The following is a 16,644-nucleotide window of genomic DNA, read 5'->3' as shown; positions in this document are numbered from 1 at the left end:
ATTGTCCCTTCCGGTTATTATTCCTCGAAGGCATTCTTAGTTAAAAAAAGAAATCCGCAAAAATTGTAAGTCAGCTTGCAATCTCACGTCTCTAAATACCGCGATATCTTCAAAATTTACTTAGTATCTGTGTAGTGTCCACAGCCTTCCGTTTGCTATTAGTCATTATACACGTTGAACATTTTCTCAAGTTGTATGTTGTGCAATTTTGTCGTCAGTAGGCAGACGTGCACGACTAGCAGACGCTAACCGAGAAACTTTCTGAAGGCTAGTATGCCGATTGATTGAGCAGGTTTTTCTTTACGTGTCACGGATTCGTTTCCACGTTCAAAGTTGTCAAAATTAGGTGAATTAGGGAAAGTAGATTTTCAGGTTATAGTTGTAATCCAGATCTGAGATGCGATATATGTGGTCTTTCTTAAGTTGAATGTTTTCAACTGCAGAGGACCATTGTATGTTGAACTACCGTTCACCGAAGTCATTCAGAAAAAGTAGACAGCAGAAAGACAATTCGTGCAATTTACCTTTTTTAGAATAAAGTGAATCAACCTGAAAATACAATTATACTACTGGATATCAGGTATTTAATATTTGTTTTTGATCAATTTTGAGCATTCATTTGTACCATTACCTCCAACATTTTTTTTACGTCTTCAGTTTACTTCCATTCCTAAACTTAATTTGGTAAATACTATGCAGGAAGTGCTTACCATGGGGAGAGGAAGTAAGAAATCATAGTGACATTGTTTCTTTTCTAGGCTTTAAGGATTCTTCAGCAGTAACTGGCACAAGGTCATCACAGCTCAAATTTTGAATCATCCCTACTGGTAAAGCACTAGCGTAGTTGTAGACTTATTTGACACATGCTTTTTTAGAGACTGATCTTGACCTTAATCTTTCTTAGGAAGGCTTTCAAAACACTTTAGTCAGCAATATGGGTTTCCTGGCCGGAATTTTTAGAAACTATGGCTTATTTTGTGCTCAACACCCATGGCAAGTGATCTTCTTGGTCTTAACATCCACAGTAGCCATCATCAGTAGCCAAGGAATGCACACACTCAATCGCGCGCGTGACTCGCTGGGTTCGCCACAGCCCCTGGATATAGTGCTAATGACGACAGTGCGAGCTGTGGCTGTTTTATACAGCTATCACAGATTACGTTCCTTACACCGATCCCATTCCAGATTTGTTTTGAGTTTGGCCGGACTTTTTACTGTCTTCTCCAGTTTTGTTTTCACTTGCAGCGTCGTCAACGTCATGCAAAGTGATCTTTCTGATCTGAAGTAATTTTTTTTTTTTACAACAGTTGGTTTGCATAGTGGGAAGCTAACCATAATTTTCCATTTATTCAGGGATGCGCTTTTCTTCTTCCTTCTACTGATCGATGTGGTCAAGGCTTGTACTCTAGCTCACTGGTCATTAAGCTGTTCGGTTAGAAATGCGGCCGAAGTCGCGTCATGCATCTCCCAAGGCATGGCTGTCCTCGGACCAGCCATTACGCTCGACACCTTGGTCGAGACTCTTGTCATAGGCGTTGGAACCTTGTCAGGTGAGTTTCCAAAAATCTAGGTAATATGACATGAATTTTAGCAGGTTTCTATTTTACTCCCAATAACAGGAGTTCGAAGGTTAGAAGTCTTATGCGGCTATGGATGTATGTCAGCCGTCGTCAACTATGTAGTCTTCATGACATTTTATCCAGCCTGTCTGGCCCTCGTGTTAGAGGTTAGTAAAATGACAGGGCATAGCAAAGGTTGAAAAGATAGCTAACATTTAATTCATTTTAAAGCTCTCAAACAAACCAGAAGTGATGGACAGCGACGCTACTTTGGATTCCAGCAAGGTCGACCAGTCAGCCCCTTTCCAATGGCAACACCGTGTCAAACTTCTTAAACAAATGATGGCAATGGAGCAACCCAATCCCTTAGTTCAACGTGTAAAGCTTATCATGGCAGCAGGGTTGATGGTCGTTCACGCTCACAGGTGAATAAATAATGAACAATAGTATATCTATTTGCGTGACTTGATAGCGATCAGATGTCAAGGTTAAAAAGACATATGCGTTGATGTTTGATTGTTGAATATTTCTTTTTTTTAAATTTTGTTTACAGTCAGTGGGTATTTTTACAAGATGGAAAGATTTTAAGCCCTGAAAAGCCAGGGGCTACCCTCAGCCCGGCCTCTATTGTAGACGTGGCGGCGGAAGACTCGGTGCTTCGGTACAGTTTCAATTTGTGAGCAGAAGGGAGAATAAATAAAATTGATTCGCGCACTTTATTTGCCAATTTCAGGTGGCTTTCCGACCAAAGGGCTGATCAGCTGGTACTATTGATTCTTATTGCAGCATTAACTATCAAGTTTACGTTTTTCGACGATCGGACTCATCAGACTCCCCAACCTTTGGAAAAGTTATCTCCAACGTATAATTCTCTGTCAGCTGAAAAATCTCAAGATTCAAATATGGAAAAGGGTAAGATGTAATTCTACGTTCTCCGATGCAAATATGGCTTTCCTTTGGTCATAATTAAGATATTTTTATAAAAAATTTTAAATTTCGGCTCTGAAACGTCTCATTTGTCTTTTCCAGTAGATACTTTCCGAAATCGCTGCGTATCATTCGTTTTGTCTGATAACTCAGAACAGTTGCCGTGTGATGTCGAAGACAAAGAAGTCCAAACTGACCAGTGCGATGAAGTGGATCAAGAAGAAGAGGAACTTTCTTCTGCAAAAGCCATCAATCGTACTCTGGATGAGAGCCTAACAGTTTTGAAGCTTGCTGCTAACCAAGTGACGGACCAGGAAGTACTGAAGCTTATAGAAGCGCGAAAGATCGAACTACGGCAGCTGGAAAAGGTGTTGGGAGACGCAGAACGTGGCGTTCGCATTCGAAGACGTGTTCTTTCACAGATGGGTGGGCCCCATCTGGAAGATGCTGTGGTACGGGTGCCCTATAAGGCATACGATTACTCCAAAGTCGTAGGCGTGTGCTGCGAAAACGTCATCGGGTATGTACCGCTACCCATCGGTTATGCTGGCCCGTTAATGGTGGATGGAGAACCTTACTTTATTCCAATGGCGACCACTGAAGGATGTTTGGTTGCCTCGACAAACCGTGGAAGCAGTGCCCTGTCATATAACGGTGGCGTCAGAACTCAACTAATCGCAGACGGTATGAGCCGTGGACCAGTATTCCGGCTGCCGGATATACGTAGAGCAGCGGCTGTGATGCGCTGGCTCGAAGAACCGGCTAATATAGATCTATTGAAAAAGAGTTTCAATGCAACTAGTCGATTTGCCCGGTTACAGAAAATTCGATGCCAAATTGCCGGCCGCCATTTATTCATCCGCTTTGTAGCCAAAACGGGCGACGCCATGGGCATGAACATGGTATCAAAGGGAACAGAAGCAGCCATGAAAGTGATACAAAGCCATTTTACTGACTTGACAGTGGTGAGCCTAAGCGGGAACTTTTGCACGGACAAAAAGCCCGCCGCGGTTAATTGGCTTGACGGCCGTGGTAAATCTGTAGTCAGTGAGGCCGTCATTCCTGCGGCTGTCGTGCGCGATAAGCTAAAGACCAATGTAGCAGCATTAGTCGACCTAAATATCACCAAGAATTTAATTGGGTCTTCCATCGCCGGGTCCATCGGTGGGTTTAACGCTCACGCAGCAAATATCGTATCTGCCATTTTCATTGCCACGGGACAGGATCCTGCCCAAGTGGTCACCAGTAGCAATTGCATGACATTAATGGAGCCATGGGGGCCAGACTTGCAGGATTTGTACATCTCTTGTACCATGCCGTCGCTGGAAGTCGGAACCATCGGAGGCGGAACCTGGCTGCCTGCTCAGGGCGCTTGCCTTGATATGCTGGGCTTGCGAGGTATTGATCGATTCCGTTTTATTTTGAACAGTTATTCATGTGTTTGTTTGTTTATCTTCTCACGTTTTCTTTTCCTTGTACAATACTTTAATATTACAGGGTCAAACGTTGAAGAACCTGGAGCCAACGCAAGTCGATTAGCACGTATCATCTGTGCGGCCGTTTTGGCAGGCGAGCTCTCACTTATGTCTTCGCTCGCGGCAGGCACTCTTGTGCAGTCTCACATGACGCATAATCGATCGTATGCCAACCTAACGCCATGTTTTTCATCGTAGTTATTCTCTGTTGCCATTACTTTAGCATGCGGTGTTTCGTGGATTAAAAATTATCTTTCGAATGAAATTGATCAATTGACGTGCTCTTTGTAAACATTTGAAAAGAACAGGAATGGAATTTTTATTGTATTCGCCGCTCGTTGACACCGTTGTAGAATTTGACAAGCTGTGCAGTATTGTATGTAAATGGGATGATATATATTATTGAGTGGTTAGAGGTTATATATATAATATAGTGTTGCGATCACGTCAGTGGAGTTGTTTTTGGTGTTATCCTTGAGGAAGGTGAATTTTAGAATGGAATCTTGTTCAATAAGTAATAAATATTTGGACATTCCTCACAACTAGCAGTTCTTGCGTACTGTGCCTTTAGGCATAGATTTCATTGCTACCATTCAAAAACCGTGAAACGGTATTCCTGTCAAGACGTGAAATTCGGTAGAAGGACAACGCGCGTGCGAATACACTGAGTCAGCGTTGTGACGTCACGACAGCGGCCCTGGGGTTAGCACTGCGCGGTTTCAGGTGGGCAGAACGCTGAAGCACACAGGAGGGAAAAAAAGAAAGTTTTCAGTTGCCGAAACCTTAAGGCAAGGCTGCGTGAATAGGTGTCCCGAAACTTTCACTCGTCCTTTTCCCAGATACTCGAACACTGTAGCGTTTTCAGTGGACGAAGTAGAGTATCTGAATTGATTTTTGCATTTCGGTCATCACTTGCCATGTGCAAGTCGTTCTCCCATTTTTTTGTGGTACGCTTACAAGATAACAAGAGACAAATATGTTCACTGGAAGCAAAAGCAGTTTGAAAACGAAATAGTGTCTCGAGGTCAAATCTTGCAACTCAGCAACGTATAGATTGTCGTTCAGCTCTCAGCTGAGATCTGAAATAAGACGACGTTTTTAGAGGGGAAGCCACGTCTTCGTTGTGATGATGTTATGGTCAATTGAGAGTGAAACTAATGGTTTGAAGTGTTGTGAAGTCTGATAGTTTCATTCTTCTTAGGTGCAGGACTGTTATCATTGTGTCCATATTATTTCAGACAGCTGCATCCGTTTTATAAACTTTTGTCGTTCGTCCATTATTCCCCCCTAGTCTGTCTGCTATACACAGCTCTCCCTTTCCCTTCCCCCCTTCAAGGTGTGTTTTTGATCTGTGCACCTGGTGTGAATGTAAAGGTTTTCTTCTGTCATTGGAATTGGTAAGTATGTTTGATATCTGAAATGTTCTTTACAGATGAATATTAATGTATTATTCACTTTAGCTGCCTTTGCAGAGGCTGAGCTGTTGAAAAATGGAAGATAAACAAATTGCTGACTACTTTGTTGTAGCTGGATTCACAGATAAATCAATGCCACTTGAAGACTTTTCGTTTGATGGGAATCAACTTAAGTCAACCTACGATCAAGCACCCATCACAGATATTACTGTCATCATCCCATCCTTGGGTGAAGGCATCCCACATGGTTTTACTTGCATAGAATACACCCCAACTGGTAAGGTTTTTTCACAATAAAAATTTATATCAACGTTTGCATATTTTCCTGGTATTTTGGTAGGTTTAACAGCTGATCTCAACTATGGAAGCATACGAAGCCCTGAAGTTTTTTTGTGTTATCGTAGGAGTCGTGAACGCCCACCATTGTTTGATATTGGGTAAGCTTTTCCATTTCCCAGGCCTTTGCGCAGGGATTTTGTAACTGTTTCTTATGTATATTTTAGGGTATTGTATCAAGGAAAGGAACAATTAATGTCAGATGCAGAAGTTGTCTTGTCAACACCATATGGAAGGCCAGCTAATGTAAATAATTCAGCCAATCAACACACATATGTAACATATAGAAGAGCCCCTGATACAGCCCCCTGCAATGATCTTGTGGTGTCAGACATTTGTGTGGTCATAACCAGTAAAGGCGAACAGCCTCCGCACGCGTATTGTATGATCAAAAAGAACCTCAACAAGGGAATGGTGGGTGATCATATAAAAATAACTTTGCTTTTGTTATTATAAATCTTCCCTGTTTGAAACAGTTGGGTGCAGATGTATACCTCTGCTACAAGAAGTCGATGAACAAACCACGCTACATAGCCTATAGACCCGGTAAAGCGTGTTCGAAAATGTTTTACAAATTGGACTGACTGATTGATATTAATTGTTTTGGTGTGTATCCTAGGCATTCAGGCGCGTTTCCCTGAAGAGGACATTCCCCACAACCCCATGCCGGACTCAGTACCGTTGTTTTGTTTGCCAATGGGCGCTACTCTGGAGTGGTGGCCGATTAACGCTGCAACCCCAAAACCAGTATTCTCCACTTTTGTCTTAACCGTGTCGGATGCTGCAGAGAAGGTATTGAAATATTCGTTGTAGATACAATTTAACTGGCATACATTACAGCAACCCTTTTTTTCAAAATAGATATACGGCTCAGCCGTCACGTTTTACGAGCGGTATCCCGAAGAAAAAATGACTAAGGAACAAAAAGCCTGGCTGGATATGGAGGATGTAAATGATGGAACAACTGAGAAAGACTACACTGTCAACACCATTAAATCCATCTGCATCCTATCTCATTTTCCGTTCTTTGATACGTTCGAAAAATTTCTACGATTTCTGCACAAGGTGGCTCATTCAGGGCCTTATCCAGTTCCACTTGAAAGGTTGCGCTGTGGCAAACTGGAAAACGTACCATTATCTAACAACCAATCGTTTCTAGGTACATCACACATTTCATGTATGACGTGCCATTTCCGTCACCGCAACGTCCTCGAATTCTCATTCAGCTTTCGGCCACTGACCGGATTGCACTAGCACAGTTAGAAGACCTCCCATTGCCTCGACGGTACAATTGAATTTCCCAGATTGCTTAACGAAGGAAATTTCTAATTTATGTTGAAACTATATGTGCAGTGGGGCAAGCTTTAAGAGCATGTTACTTAATTTGGGACCGGACGGATGTCTTCAGCTGCTACTTTTGGCCTTAACAGAGCAAAAAATTTTGATCCATTCGCTTCGTCCGGATGTTTTGACGGCAACAGCGGAAGCCCTGGCTACGGTAAGCTTTTATCTTTATCAGTTTATGATTTCAATTGTGTTGACTACTTGACATTGTTGTCTTGCAGAGTATATTTCCTTTCAAGTGGCAGTGTCCTTACATCCCATTGTGCCCTCTTGGGCTTAGCGATGTCCTGAATGCCCCGCTTCCTTATCTCATTGGTGTAGACTCTCGCTTCTTTGATATGTACGACCCACCAGCCGAGGTCAGCTGCGTCGATCTTGATACCAACACCATATCTGTGTAAGAAGCGCTTTTCCTTGAAAAATTTACCTAAATTTCTAGTTTGATTGCCGTCTTTTCTTGTGACAAGGTCGGAGGAGAAAAAACCATTACTTTCAGTTAAACTACTGCCCAAGAAAGCTGCCCGAACGTTACGGGCGACGCTACAATATCTATACGAAAAGCTGTATTCAACTTTTTGGAGCGAGAGAGGCAAGCGCGGAGACGGTTCTGATTCCTCTTTAGACCGAGATTTCAAAATTAAAAAGAAGGAGGTACCTAACGTTGCATCGTGTACTAGCGTCAAGCTTCTTGACGAAATGTCTCTTTGTGCTTATCAGCTTTTACTGGAATTGGAAATTCAAGAGGCTTTCCTCAAATTCATGGCGTCGATCCTGCGTGGCTACCGATCCTTTTTGTTGCCTATCACCAAAGCGCCGACTGTAGGTGCAACGGATCCCAACTCGCTGTTTGATCTTCAAGGGTTCTTGCGCTCGCGTGACAAAGCCTATGTTAAATTCTATTCCCTGATGATGAAAACGCAGATGTTCATCCGTTTCATCGAAGAGCGCTCCTTTGTCTCTGATATGGATTCAAGCCTGGCCTTCTTTGATGAATGTTCCGATAAAGTATTTAAACGAATCAATAAGTTTATTTATTGGAAGCAATAGCTTATGGGGTTTTTTTTGTTCATGACAGACCGATTTGGATGATGGTGAAACTAAGCTGTTGGAGCTTGATGATTCGCATCACAGCGAACGCACAGTTTTTGTCACTCCTCCGGAGCCAGTCGGCCTTCCACCTGCTGTTACCTATAGTTATCAGCAATTCGGTACCTTGAATCCGGATTTGATGCGTCGACCGGTGGATGAATCTTCACTAGACCCGTCTTTAGTCGGCAGTAGCACGAAACCGCGATCTAACAGTGGGAATGCATGTGGATCGGCTTTACCTCCACCAAGTAGTCCTTTAGCCCGAAGAACAAAGCATGAAATTAAGAACTCTCAAAAGTTCGCCAAAAAATATGCGGAAACTCCAATGTTGTGGGCCAAATGTCTGCTTAATACTTGCTTCAGGTAACAATTGAATTGATTGATTCAGCATGGACGAAGAGGATGTGTAACATTCATGTTGTTTTACATTCTCCAGTATCTGGTTTATTCATCTTCCAAGTCACATTTTGGCATCAAACTCTAAACTAACAACCTTGAGGTCAGCTTACGCCATATTAGTAGCCATGCAGAAGCTCCGGGTCCTTCCGGCTGACGAAGTTTGTTATCGAGTGATGATGCAACTTTGTGGTGTGTTGGGTCAACCTGTTTTGGCTGTCAAAGTGCTCTTTGAAATGAAACGACATGGAGTGCAGCCGAATGCAATCACCTACGGCTTCTACAATAAGGCAGTACTCGAGGCTCATTGGTCATCAGATATGGCGAACCACAGCCGACTTCTTTGGAATAAACTGCGAAATGTAGTGACTGCGGCAGGACTCTTCCGTCAAGCAGGAAGAAAAGCTGCTCAGCGAAGATTATCCCAGTATTCCTCGACAGATGAAGGCGATCTAGCTTCCAATTCTGATGGGGACGGACTTTCACGGACATCCGTCGACTCTGCCCAAGAGGGTCACCATACGGGCGGAGTCGGAGGTGCTCCAATAATATATCGAAACAGCGCAGTGACCAGTATTTTTAGTACTAATTTTATTATCAAAAACTAAAACTTAATTTCTTTCGTCTGATGTAGGTAGCCAATCGGATGTCGGCTATAGTTCTATGAAAGAAGATGGCCAAGCAAATCAAAAACCCAAGAGCTCAAGTCAGAAAGATCTACCAACGGCTTTGAAGGGTGAGTTTTAGCCAACCTTATCGTTTTCTGTTCGGGAAGTTTAAAGGGTATTTTCAAGCTTAAAACAATGAGTTCGATTCTCACGTCTCACGTTTTAAAGGCTGCGAATTGCCAACACGTATTTTATTCACATATTCCAAATAGTCTTTAAGTGAAAAATTAACGTATTGGTCAGTCTTTTTTCATTTCTAAATGCGTATCGCTACAAGTGTGGTGATTGCTTAATATTCACAAGGCTTAGAGCTTCAACATACGGTCGCTTTGGTTTGTCATTCGTGGGTGCTAACTCTACGGTGTCCTGTTGGCTTTTTTTTTATTGTTTCGGGTTCTTGTATCAAATGCAGCTGAGGAGTCGGTAGACATTTGTGGCTCCCGTGCGACCGGTAACAAAATGGCCAAAACGGCCTCTGCTGTCGCACCGGTCGCCGTCCGACTGGATTTTTCCCAGTCGGACGAGTTCCGGACGCGTGTTGGGAGCATCGTCAGAAAATCCGCCAACGCAGTTCCTCACAAAAGTGGTATGTCATTTATTTGTTCTCGCTTCTCTCGTCCGCTATCTACACTCTCCTGCACTGCTGGGCACCCAAAAGCGATTTCTTGAAGGCTAAACAGGATTTCTTTAATCACTGTATTCTTTGGTCGTTCAATAATTCATCCGTGTTATACAGTTGACAGTGCAGCTGGTGTTCTGATGAGCAGCCTGGGCAGCGGCGGTGGAACACTGAGTCCCACTGAAGCTACGGAACTTAAAGCAGCCCTGGACGTTGCCGGTCATAACTTGTCTCATCCTTCACCACAGCAAGCCAAAGGAGCCACACTTCCGCGGGAGAAAAGTGCTATAACACCGATTGCGTCTATTACCTCAACTCCAGACGCTTCTAGTCAGACCAAGTCGAGTTCACAGAGTGCGTCGACCGCTTCTTTATTCAGGTAATTCTTTCTTTTGGTCCATTTACGTATATGAAATGGGAAGAGTCAGTTCCGGCAGCAGAAGATGGTAAGTGGTAACGCGTCAATAAAAAAAATCCCCTATCGAACAGCTTTGGACTATTGTTTATAGATTTTTATTTTCTTTGTGTTTCTGTCCAATCTGTTTTGTTTTGTTTTGTTTTTTTCAACTAATTTATTAGTATTTATTTGGCTTCGCCTGTCTTACTCATTGCTCGTTGGTGTTCCCGGAACCCCGCACGTGAAATTTTAGATCGGCTAGCCTACGATTGGGCGGGATGTTTGTTTCGCCTTTGGAAGGACATCTCAGTCCAGCTAAAACTGCCTTGGCTGATCGACTGCAGTGGGCGCGCAGTAGCATCCGTAAAAAGCTGGATATGGGCGGACAGCAAGACACCACGTCAGAACCAACAGTATTGAAAGAGAACGAAAAAGATGAAAAAATTGACGTGAAACCTCAGGAGATGGTTCAGGAATCGAGTCAATCAACATGGAATAGTGACGTTAACCATGTCGACCAAGAGGACCGTGCATCCAATTCTCGTGTGTCTAGTGATGAAGTGGCGAAAGTCACCCAGAATGCTCAACCTACCGTCAAAACCGCTCCGACTTGCAGTCCCGAACGACACACTCTAACCCATGGTGATCCATTGGGCGCACTGGATATCATAAACGAAGTCGCACGTTCAACCCCAGCTTCTGCGGAAGTTTCTCGTCTGAAGCCCTTTGTGTTGCCAGATCCAAGTGTCAGACTTTTTACAAGTAGCCATAGCACAAGTAGCAGTGGTAGCAGCACTGAAGATGATAGCAGCGAAGATGACAGTAGCGAGGAATCTGAATCGGAAGAAGAATCGGATCATTCTCACGATGTCTCATCTTCGGCCTCCAGGTTGTCATTTAGGTAGAAAAAGCATGTGAAGTAAATTTTTTTTTTTTTGCCAATGTGCATGCCCTTAAACAATATTTATTTGGTGGGCTTACATTTGAAGAGATTATTCGTAATTTTCAGAATTTTATGTTTTGTTTTCATCTTTTTTGTTTGCCTGTTTGTCCTTTGTATTTTCACATTGTTTTTATTGTTATTATTTTATTTTTTAAATGTTCTCTTCGCGCGCCGTATCGCTATCTATCCAGTCGCTACGCAGGAGCTCGTTGGAGTCTGCGCAAACCGGAATTCCGAGTCAACTTGGGCGCTCAAGTTTTGGGCACGGCTTTGAATTCTCTCAGGTTTGCAAGCTGTTTGCAATTGCATCCATTCTGTTTTTGAGCCATACTTTTATATCTTTAAAAAAAAACATTAATTGTTTCAAATATTTCGATAGTCCACAGAATCTAAACGCGCGTAAAGCCGAGTTCTTGGTGGGTCTGAATAATCTGAAATCAGCGGCTTCCAGCGTAGCCAAGAAGTTTGACGAGATTAAAGGCGCCATCGGAGCTGGAGTCACTGTCACTCCATCAAAACTTTCCGGTTCTGGAATGTAAGTTATTTTAATGTTGACATTTTTCCTTGAAATTATTCATCACAATTTGATGCAGGTTGGCGACGGAAAGTGGATCGGCAAGTGGAAGCAGTGCTCTGCTCACGGTAGACGGACCCGGTGATGGTTCTTTGGAGACCTGGAGTTCTTGGACGGCTCAGTGGCTACGTAGAGCATCTTCAGCCGATCTAGCTTCCCAGCAGTATGGTAGTCAACCGGCTACCGGATCGGCTACGCCGTCAGAGTGGTCTACTACTGACGGTCAGGCTAGCTCTAACAACAGTAATCGTTCACGAACCATTTTTTACACTTACGAATAAGTATCTGAATGATTTTGTTTTGTTTTGTAGAAGGACTACCGTCTTGGACTGAAACGAGCTCTCAATTAGACAGATTGTGTGCATCAATGCGCTTGCCAAATAGTGGTAGAAGGCAGCGTCCCGGTGAAGAGTTGCCTGTTGCTATCGAGGTGATCATGACCAGCTGTTCCAAATGTCACAATTGCTCTTCTATTCTTTACGACGAAGAGATCATGGCCGGTTGGACACCGGAAGACTCTAACCTTAACACTAGGTAATATCTTTTCTATTACCGTTTGACCGCCAATTTTACTAGTATGTTGGTCGTCGTTTAGATGTCAACATTGCAAAAAGCTGTTGGTGCCTTTCCTTACTACCCATCTCCGCGATTTCCGCTCTCATCCTCCATCAGCCGTCCAGCGAATGTTTTCTAATTTGACGCCGGGTGTTAGCCAAGACAGCGTGATATCATCGTCACATTCTCGCAATGGCAGTGACGGAGGCAATAGGCCAATCAAAGGGGAAGAACATTTGTCAAAAACAACAAACCCGGAAAAGGTCCACCCAGCCCCTCTTGTTTCTCCGGTTACATTTGGACCCATTAGCGTGCCGTATCTGAGCCCATTGGTTCTGCGGAGAGAATTAGAGGGTATTCTTGAACAGGAAGGTGATGTCTGTCTAACACAAGCAAGCTTTGTTGACCAACATTCTATTATATATTGGAATATGGTAAATACTTTGCTACCCTTTATTGAAATAATTTCCTTTAAATGTTTATTTATTTATTTTTTGGTGGGATGTTTAGCTTTGGTATTTCGAACGAGTTGGCTTAATGTCCCACATGGCAGCTCTTATCTTACGTGCAAACATTGGCCTTAATGAGACGAATAACAATAACGACAGTGAAGCCACCGAAGTCGCCTGTCGTGTACACGCTTCATGGTCGTCTGCTGACGAACGAAACATTTCTGTAAAGACTAAATGGGATAATGCCAGGCTGCATGACGAGGTAACTGTGTTTATAATCAAATTCCCTGACATTGATTCGATTTTGTTTTTTGCTTTCCCCGTTTTTCGTTTGATAGCTTGGTCCTCCTTGCTATGCATTGTGGCAGCAAGCTGACGAGCAACATTCTCCGCTGGTTAGCGCATTGGTTACTGACAACCAGTCGTTTCAACGAAGGTACGTAAATAACATAGCGAAATCATAGAGTATCCAGATTAATTCTTCTTTGGGTTCCAGTTTCCTTGATGAACTGCTACGTGGCATCCAGTACAACGATATGCTCCGGCCACTGAAACAAATTTCTTCTGAACTTGTTAAGCGCAAAACAAAAACAGGACTGATTGCACGACACCATGGAATTTATCGCGAGTTGCTTTTCCTCTCGTTCGTTGCTATTGGACGAGAAAATATTGATCAAAGTAAGTTATTTACATACCCTCCCATTTCATTAACCTGTTTAACGTCTAACTTGAATTTTTTTATCGAAACCGTATAGTCGCATTTGATCGAGAATATAGACTAGCCTACGATCGTCTTGACGCCCAGTCCATGGCAACACTCGGCAAAGTTGACAGTCCCCCGTCCATAGCTTCGGTCTTTTGTCGCCACTTTTTCCGGCAACTAGAATTGTGAAGATGAAAAGAAAACAAATCCGAACGATCCAGTATGGTATGCGTCCTTTATCTTGGGGGTTTGACGAACGACGCATGCACCCCGAGTCCACCCAATGCAAATTTGCATCAAGAAATTTGTTGTTTTTATAATAACAGCTCACATTTTTACAATCGTCATTCGTGTTTTCTGTCAAAAATTTTGTGTGAATACCGTCACTGTTTGACTTGTTTATTACCCGCATGTTTTCCCCCAATTTTAAATTGTATCAACGTTTGATGTTGCGTGCACTTTCCGTCTAATACCGTATTGAATCTTCGATTGGAGAAAGTGCCTTTGGGTTATCTTGAATCCCGGTTGTGTGATGACAATGAGTGGCAATTGGTTTCTTAATGTCGGGTGAATGTTGACTACTGCAATACACGTGAATGATTATTGATAATATCAATACTACCGAAATTGGCATCTCCTCTTTTTTTTGCTTTAGTTAATAAATTTGCATTTTTGTAATTGACTGATTAACGAATGATTTAATTAACTGAATCTATACAACTTCATAGGTAGGCAAATATGTTTACAAATGTTGTTTTAGGATAGAAGATGAAGGCCTGTGGTAGTAAAAAAAGAGAACGTCCTTTTTTCCAGTTTAGCCGTTGGGTTCGATAGATATGCAATTGGGAATGAAAAGAAAAGTCTTCCCATGAAAATGTACCTAAACGGGTTCGTTCTATTTCTGCGTTTGCCGACAAGGCTCGTCGAGATATTACCGGTTTTTGTGAGACTGTATATTTTTAGCTGCTTTGCGATTTCTAGACCTTGATAGTAAGCTCAAAGGCAATGCAGAGACAATTTTGCTACGGTGGCATTACTATGGTTTTTGAAATACACCGAATATATGATACAATGCTAGCGGGCCAGTGCGCTCCAGCGCTAGCGCAATGCAGCAGAAATATTCGGTGAATTTCGAAAACGGTTGACTTAGGGAAAAAACAGCAATTTTATCGGAATCAGCATTTAAGTCTGACTATATCCTGTCATGTTCAATTAATTCCGTTGAGTGCTGGTTTTTGCAGAAAAAAAAATTAAGCCCGACTAAATAAGCCCGACTTTTCTTATTCTTTGTACGAATATTCGGTGTAATTTGAAAACGGCCAAATTAACCACAAAATTAATGGCTTTTTCTGAATCAGCGTTAAATTTTGATTGTCCTGTGTGATTTTCAGCGAATTCCAAGAGATGTAATTTTTGGCTGATTTTGACAAAAGTAGGAAGGCTATAGCCTTCCCACTTTTTCATTTTTGGCTAAATTTTAAATTTCGCTTAAAATACACGATTTATATTCAGAATTGAATGCTTATCACGAAAATCTAATTTATTTTTCAACTGGCCCTATGCTTTTTTATTTAAACGAAAAAAACAAAAAAGTAAGAAAAGTCGGGCTTATTTATTAGTCGGGCTTAAAATATTTTACTCCAAAAACAGATACTCATCCGAATTGATTGAATATCACAGGATATACTCAAACTTGAATGCCGATTCCGAAAAAAATTGCTATTTTTTTCTCTAAATTAATCGTTTTTGAAATACACCGAATATTTGATACAATGCTAGCGCGCCAGTACGCTACAGCGCTAGCGCGATGAAGCAGAGATCGATCTTTTTTGTCCATTATTTTTGTAACGGCTGGTTTCACGAGAAAACCAGTCACAGAATCAAAATCAGCGTTCAATTTTGATTATACCCTGTAATTTTTGTCGAATTCTAAAAGATGTCGTTTTTGGCCGATTTTGACAAAAGTAGGAAGGCAATAGCCTTCCCACTTTTTCATTTTTGGCCAAAATTTAAATTTCACTGAAAATACATGACTCCGATTCAGAATTGAATGCTGATCATGGAAATGGAATTTATTTTCAAATTGGCCTTATGGTTTTTAAACTAAACGTAAAAAACGGAAGAATAAGTAAAGTCGGGCTTATTTATTAGTCGGGCTTAAACTTTGTTTCTACAAAAACTGGCACTCGTCGGAATTGATTGAATATAACAGGATATGCTCAAAATTGAATGCTGATTCCGGGAATATTGCTATTTTTTCATGAAATCATTCGTTACCTAAATACACTGAATATTTGAAACAATGCTAGCGCGCCAGTACGCTACAGCGCTAGCGCGATGCAGCAGAAATATTCGGTGTATTTCGAAAACGGTTGACTTAGTGAAAAAAAATAGCAATTTTATCGGAATCAGCATTCAAGTTTGAGTATATCCTGTCATGTTCAACCAATTCCGACGAGTGCTGGTTTTTGCAGAAAAAAAATTTAAGCCCGACTTTTCTTATTCTTTGCACGAATATTCAGTGTAATTCAAAAACACACGCTAACTTGACAAGAAAACGAGTCGCTTTTTCTGAATCAGCGATAAATTTTGATTGTACTGTGTGATTTCCAGCGAATTCCAAGAGATTTAATTTTTGGCCGATTTTGAGAAAAGTGGTAAGGCTATAGCCTTCTCACTTTTTCATTTTTGGCCAAAATTTAGATTTAATTTAAAATACATGATTCCGATTCAGAATTGAATGAAAATAACGGAAATCAAGTTCATTTTTCAATGGGCCTTATGGTTTTTTAATTTAACGTAAAAAACGAAAAAATAAGAAAAGTTGGGCTTATTTTGTCGGGCTTAATATTTTTTTTTGCAAAAACGGACACTCATCGGAATCGGTTGAATATCAAAGAATATAATAATAAATGATGCTGATTCCGGGAAAATTGTTCTTTTTTTCATTAAGTCACTCGTTTTTTAATTAAATTGGTTTTTGTACAGCATTGCGCTAATGCTGTCACGTACTGGCGCGCTAACAGCTAGCGCGATACAGCGCAAGTATTCGGTGCAATTCAAAAACGGTTGCCTTAATTTAAAAAAAAAACATATCCCGGAATCAGCGTTCAATTTTGAGTGTGATACTAATAACAGTGTTATGCTGTTCAATCCGATTTCTGGGCCTTATTGACACTATCGAGTGGCGAG

General features: G+C 41.8%; 2 protein-coding genes across 6 annotated transcripts; both read left to right on the top strand.

Annotated features, from left to right (window-relative positions):
• Positions 1 to 526: 526 nt before the first annotated feature.
• On the top strand, positions 527 to 4,411 carry LOC130691217 (3-hydroxy-3-methylglutaryl-coenzyme A reductase-like). Of its 2 annotated transcripts, none has more exons than XM_057514126.2 (10): positions 527 to 580; positions 759 to 827; positions 905 to 1,284; positions 1,354 to 1,550; positions 1,620 to 1,726; positions 1,791 to 1,984; positions 2,113 to 2,220; positions 2,293 to 2,471; positions 2,592 to 3,884; positions 3,984 to 4,411. In XM_057514126.2, exons 3-10 carry the CDS (start codon positions 935 to 937, stop codon positions 4,157 to 4,159), a joined length of 2,604 nt encoding a protein of 867 aa, XP_057370109.2. In that variant the 5' UTR covers positions 527 to 580; positions 759 to 827; positions 905 to 934; the 3' UTR covers positions 4,160 to 4,411. The 2 variants fall into 2 exon arrangements, with proteins under 2 accessions (XP_057370109.2, XP_057370110.1); XM_057514127.2 differs by having other exon boundaries at positions 564 to 580; positions 2,589 to 3,884.
• A 241-nt stretch (positions 4,412 to 4,652) lies between these two features.
• On the top strand, positions 4,653 to 13,642 carry LOC130691216 (DENN domain-containing protein Crag-like). Of its 4 annotated transcripts, none has more exons than XM_059496794.1 (27): positions 4,653 to 5,358; positions 5,422 to 5,653; positions 5,717 to 5,813; positions 5,880 to 6,126; positions 6,189 to 6,258; positions 6,332 to 6,504; positions 6,574 to 6,815; positions 6,872 to 6,997; positions 7,066 to 7,210; positions 7,278 to 7,453; positions 7,524 to 7,707; positions 7,774 to 8,061; positions 8,132 to 8,508; positions 8,582 to 9,114; positions 9,176 to 9,277; positions 9,622 to 9,795; positions 9,946 to 10,207; positions 10,479 to 11,114; positions 11,360 to 11,452; positions 11,548 to 11,703; positions 11,762 to 11,985; positions 12,054 to 12,276; positions 12,338 to 12,731; positions 12,808 to 13,011; positions 13,088 to 13,185; positions 13,246 to 13,427; positions 13,505 to 13,642. In XM_059496794.1, the coding sequence occupies exons 2-27, from the start codon at positions 5,452 to 5,454 to the stop codon at positions 13,639 to 13,641; spliced, it is 5,745 nt and encodes a 1,914-aa protein (XP_059352777.1). In that variant the 5' UTR covers positions 4,653 to 5,358; positions 5,422 to 5,451; the 3' UTR covers position 13,642. The 4 variants fall into 4 exon arrangements, with proteins under 4 accessions (XP_059352777.1, XP_057370108.1, XP_057370104.1 ...); XM_057514125.2 differs by having other exon boundaries at positions 10,479 to 11,126; XM_057514121.2 differs by lacking the exon at positions 9,622 to 9,795 and having other exon boundaries at positions 10,479 to 11,126.
• Positions 13,643 to 16,644: the final 3,002 nt, after the last annotated feature.

This window comes from Daphnia carinata, chromosome 1 (genome assembly GCF_022539665.2).
Source record: "Daphnia carinata strain CSIRO-1 chromosome 1, CSIRO_AGI_Dcar_HiC_V3, whole genome shotgun sequence".
NCBI lineage: Eukaryota > Metazoa > Arthropoda > Branchiopoda > Diplostraca > Daphniidae > Daphnia > Daphnia carinata.
Note: the sequence above shows the minus strand (reverse complement) of the source record. Positions and strands in the feature narration are given on the sequence as shown.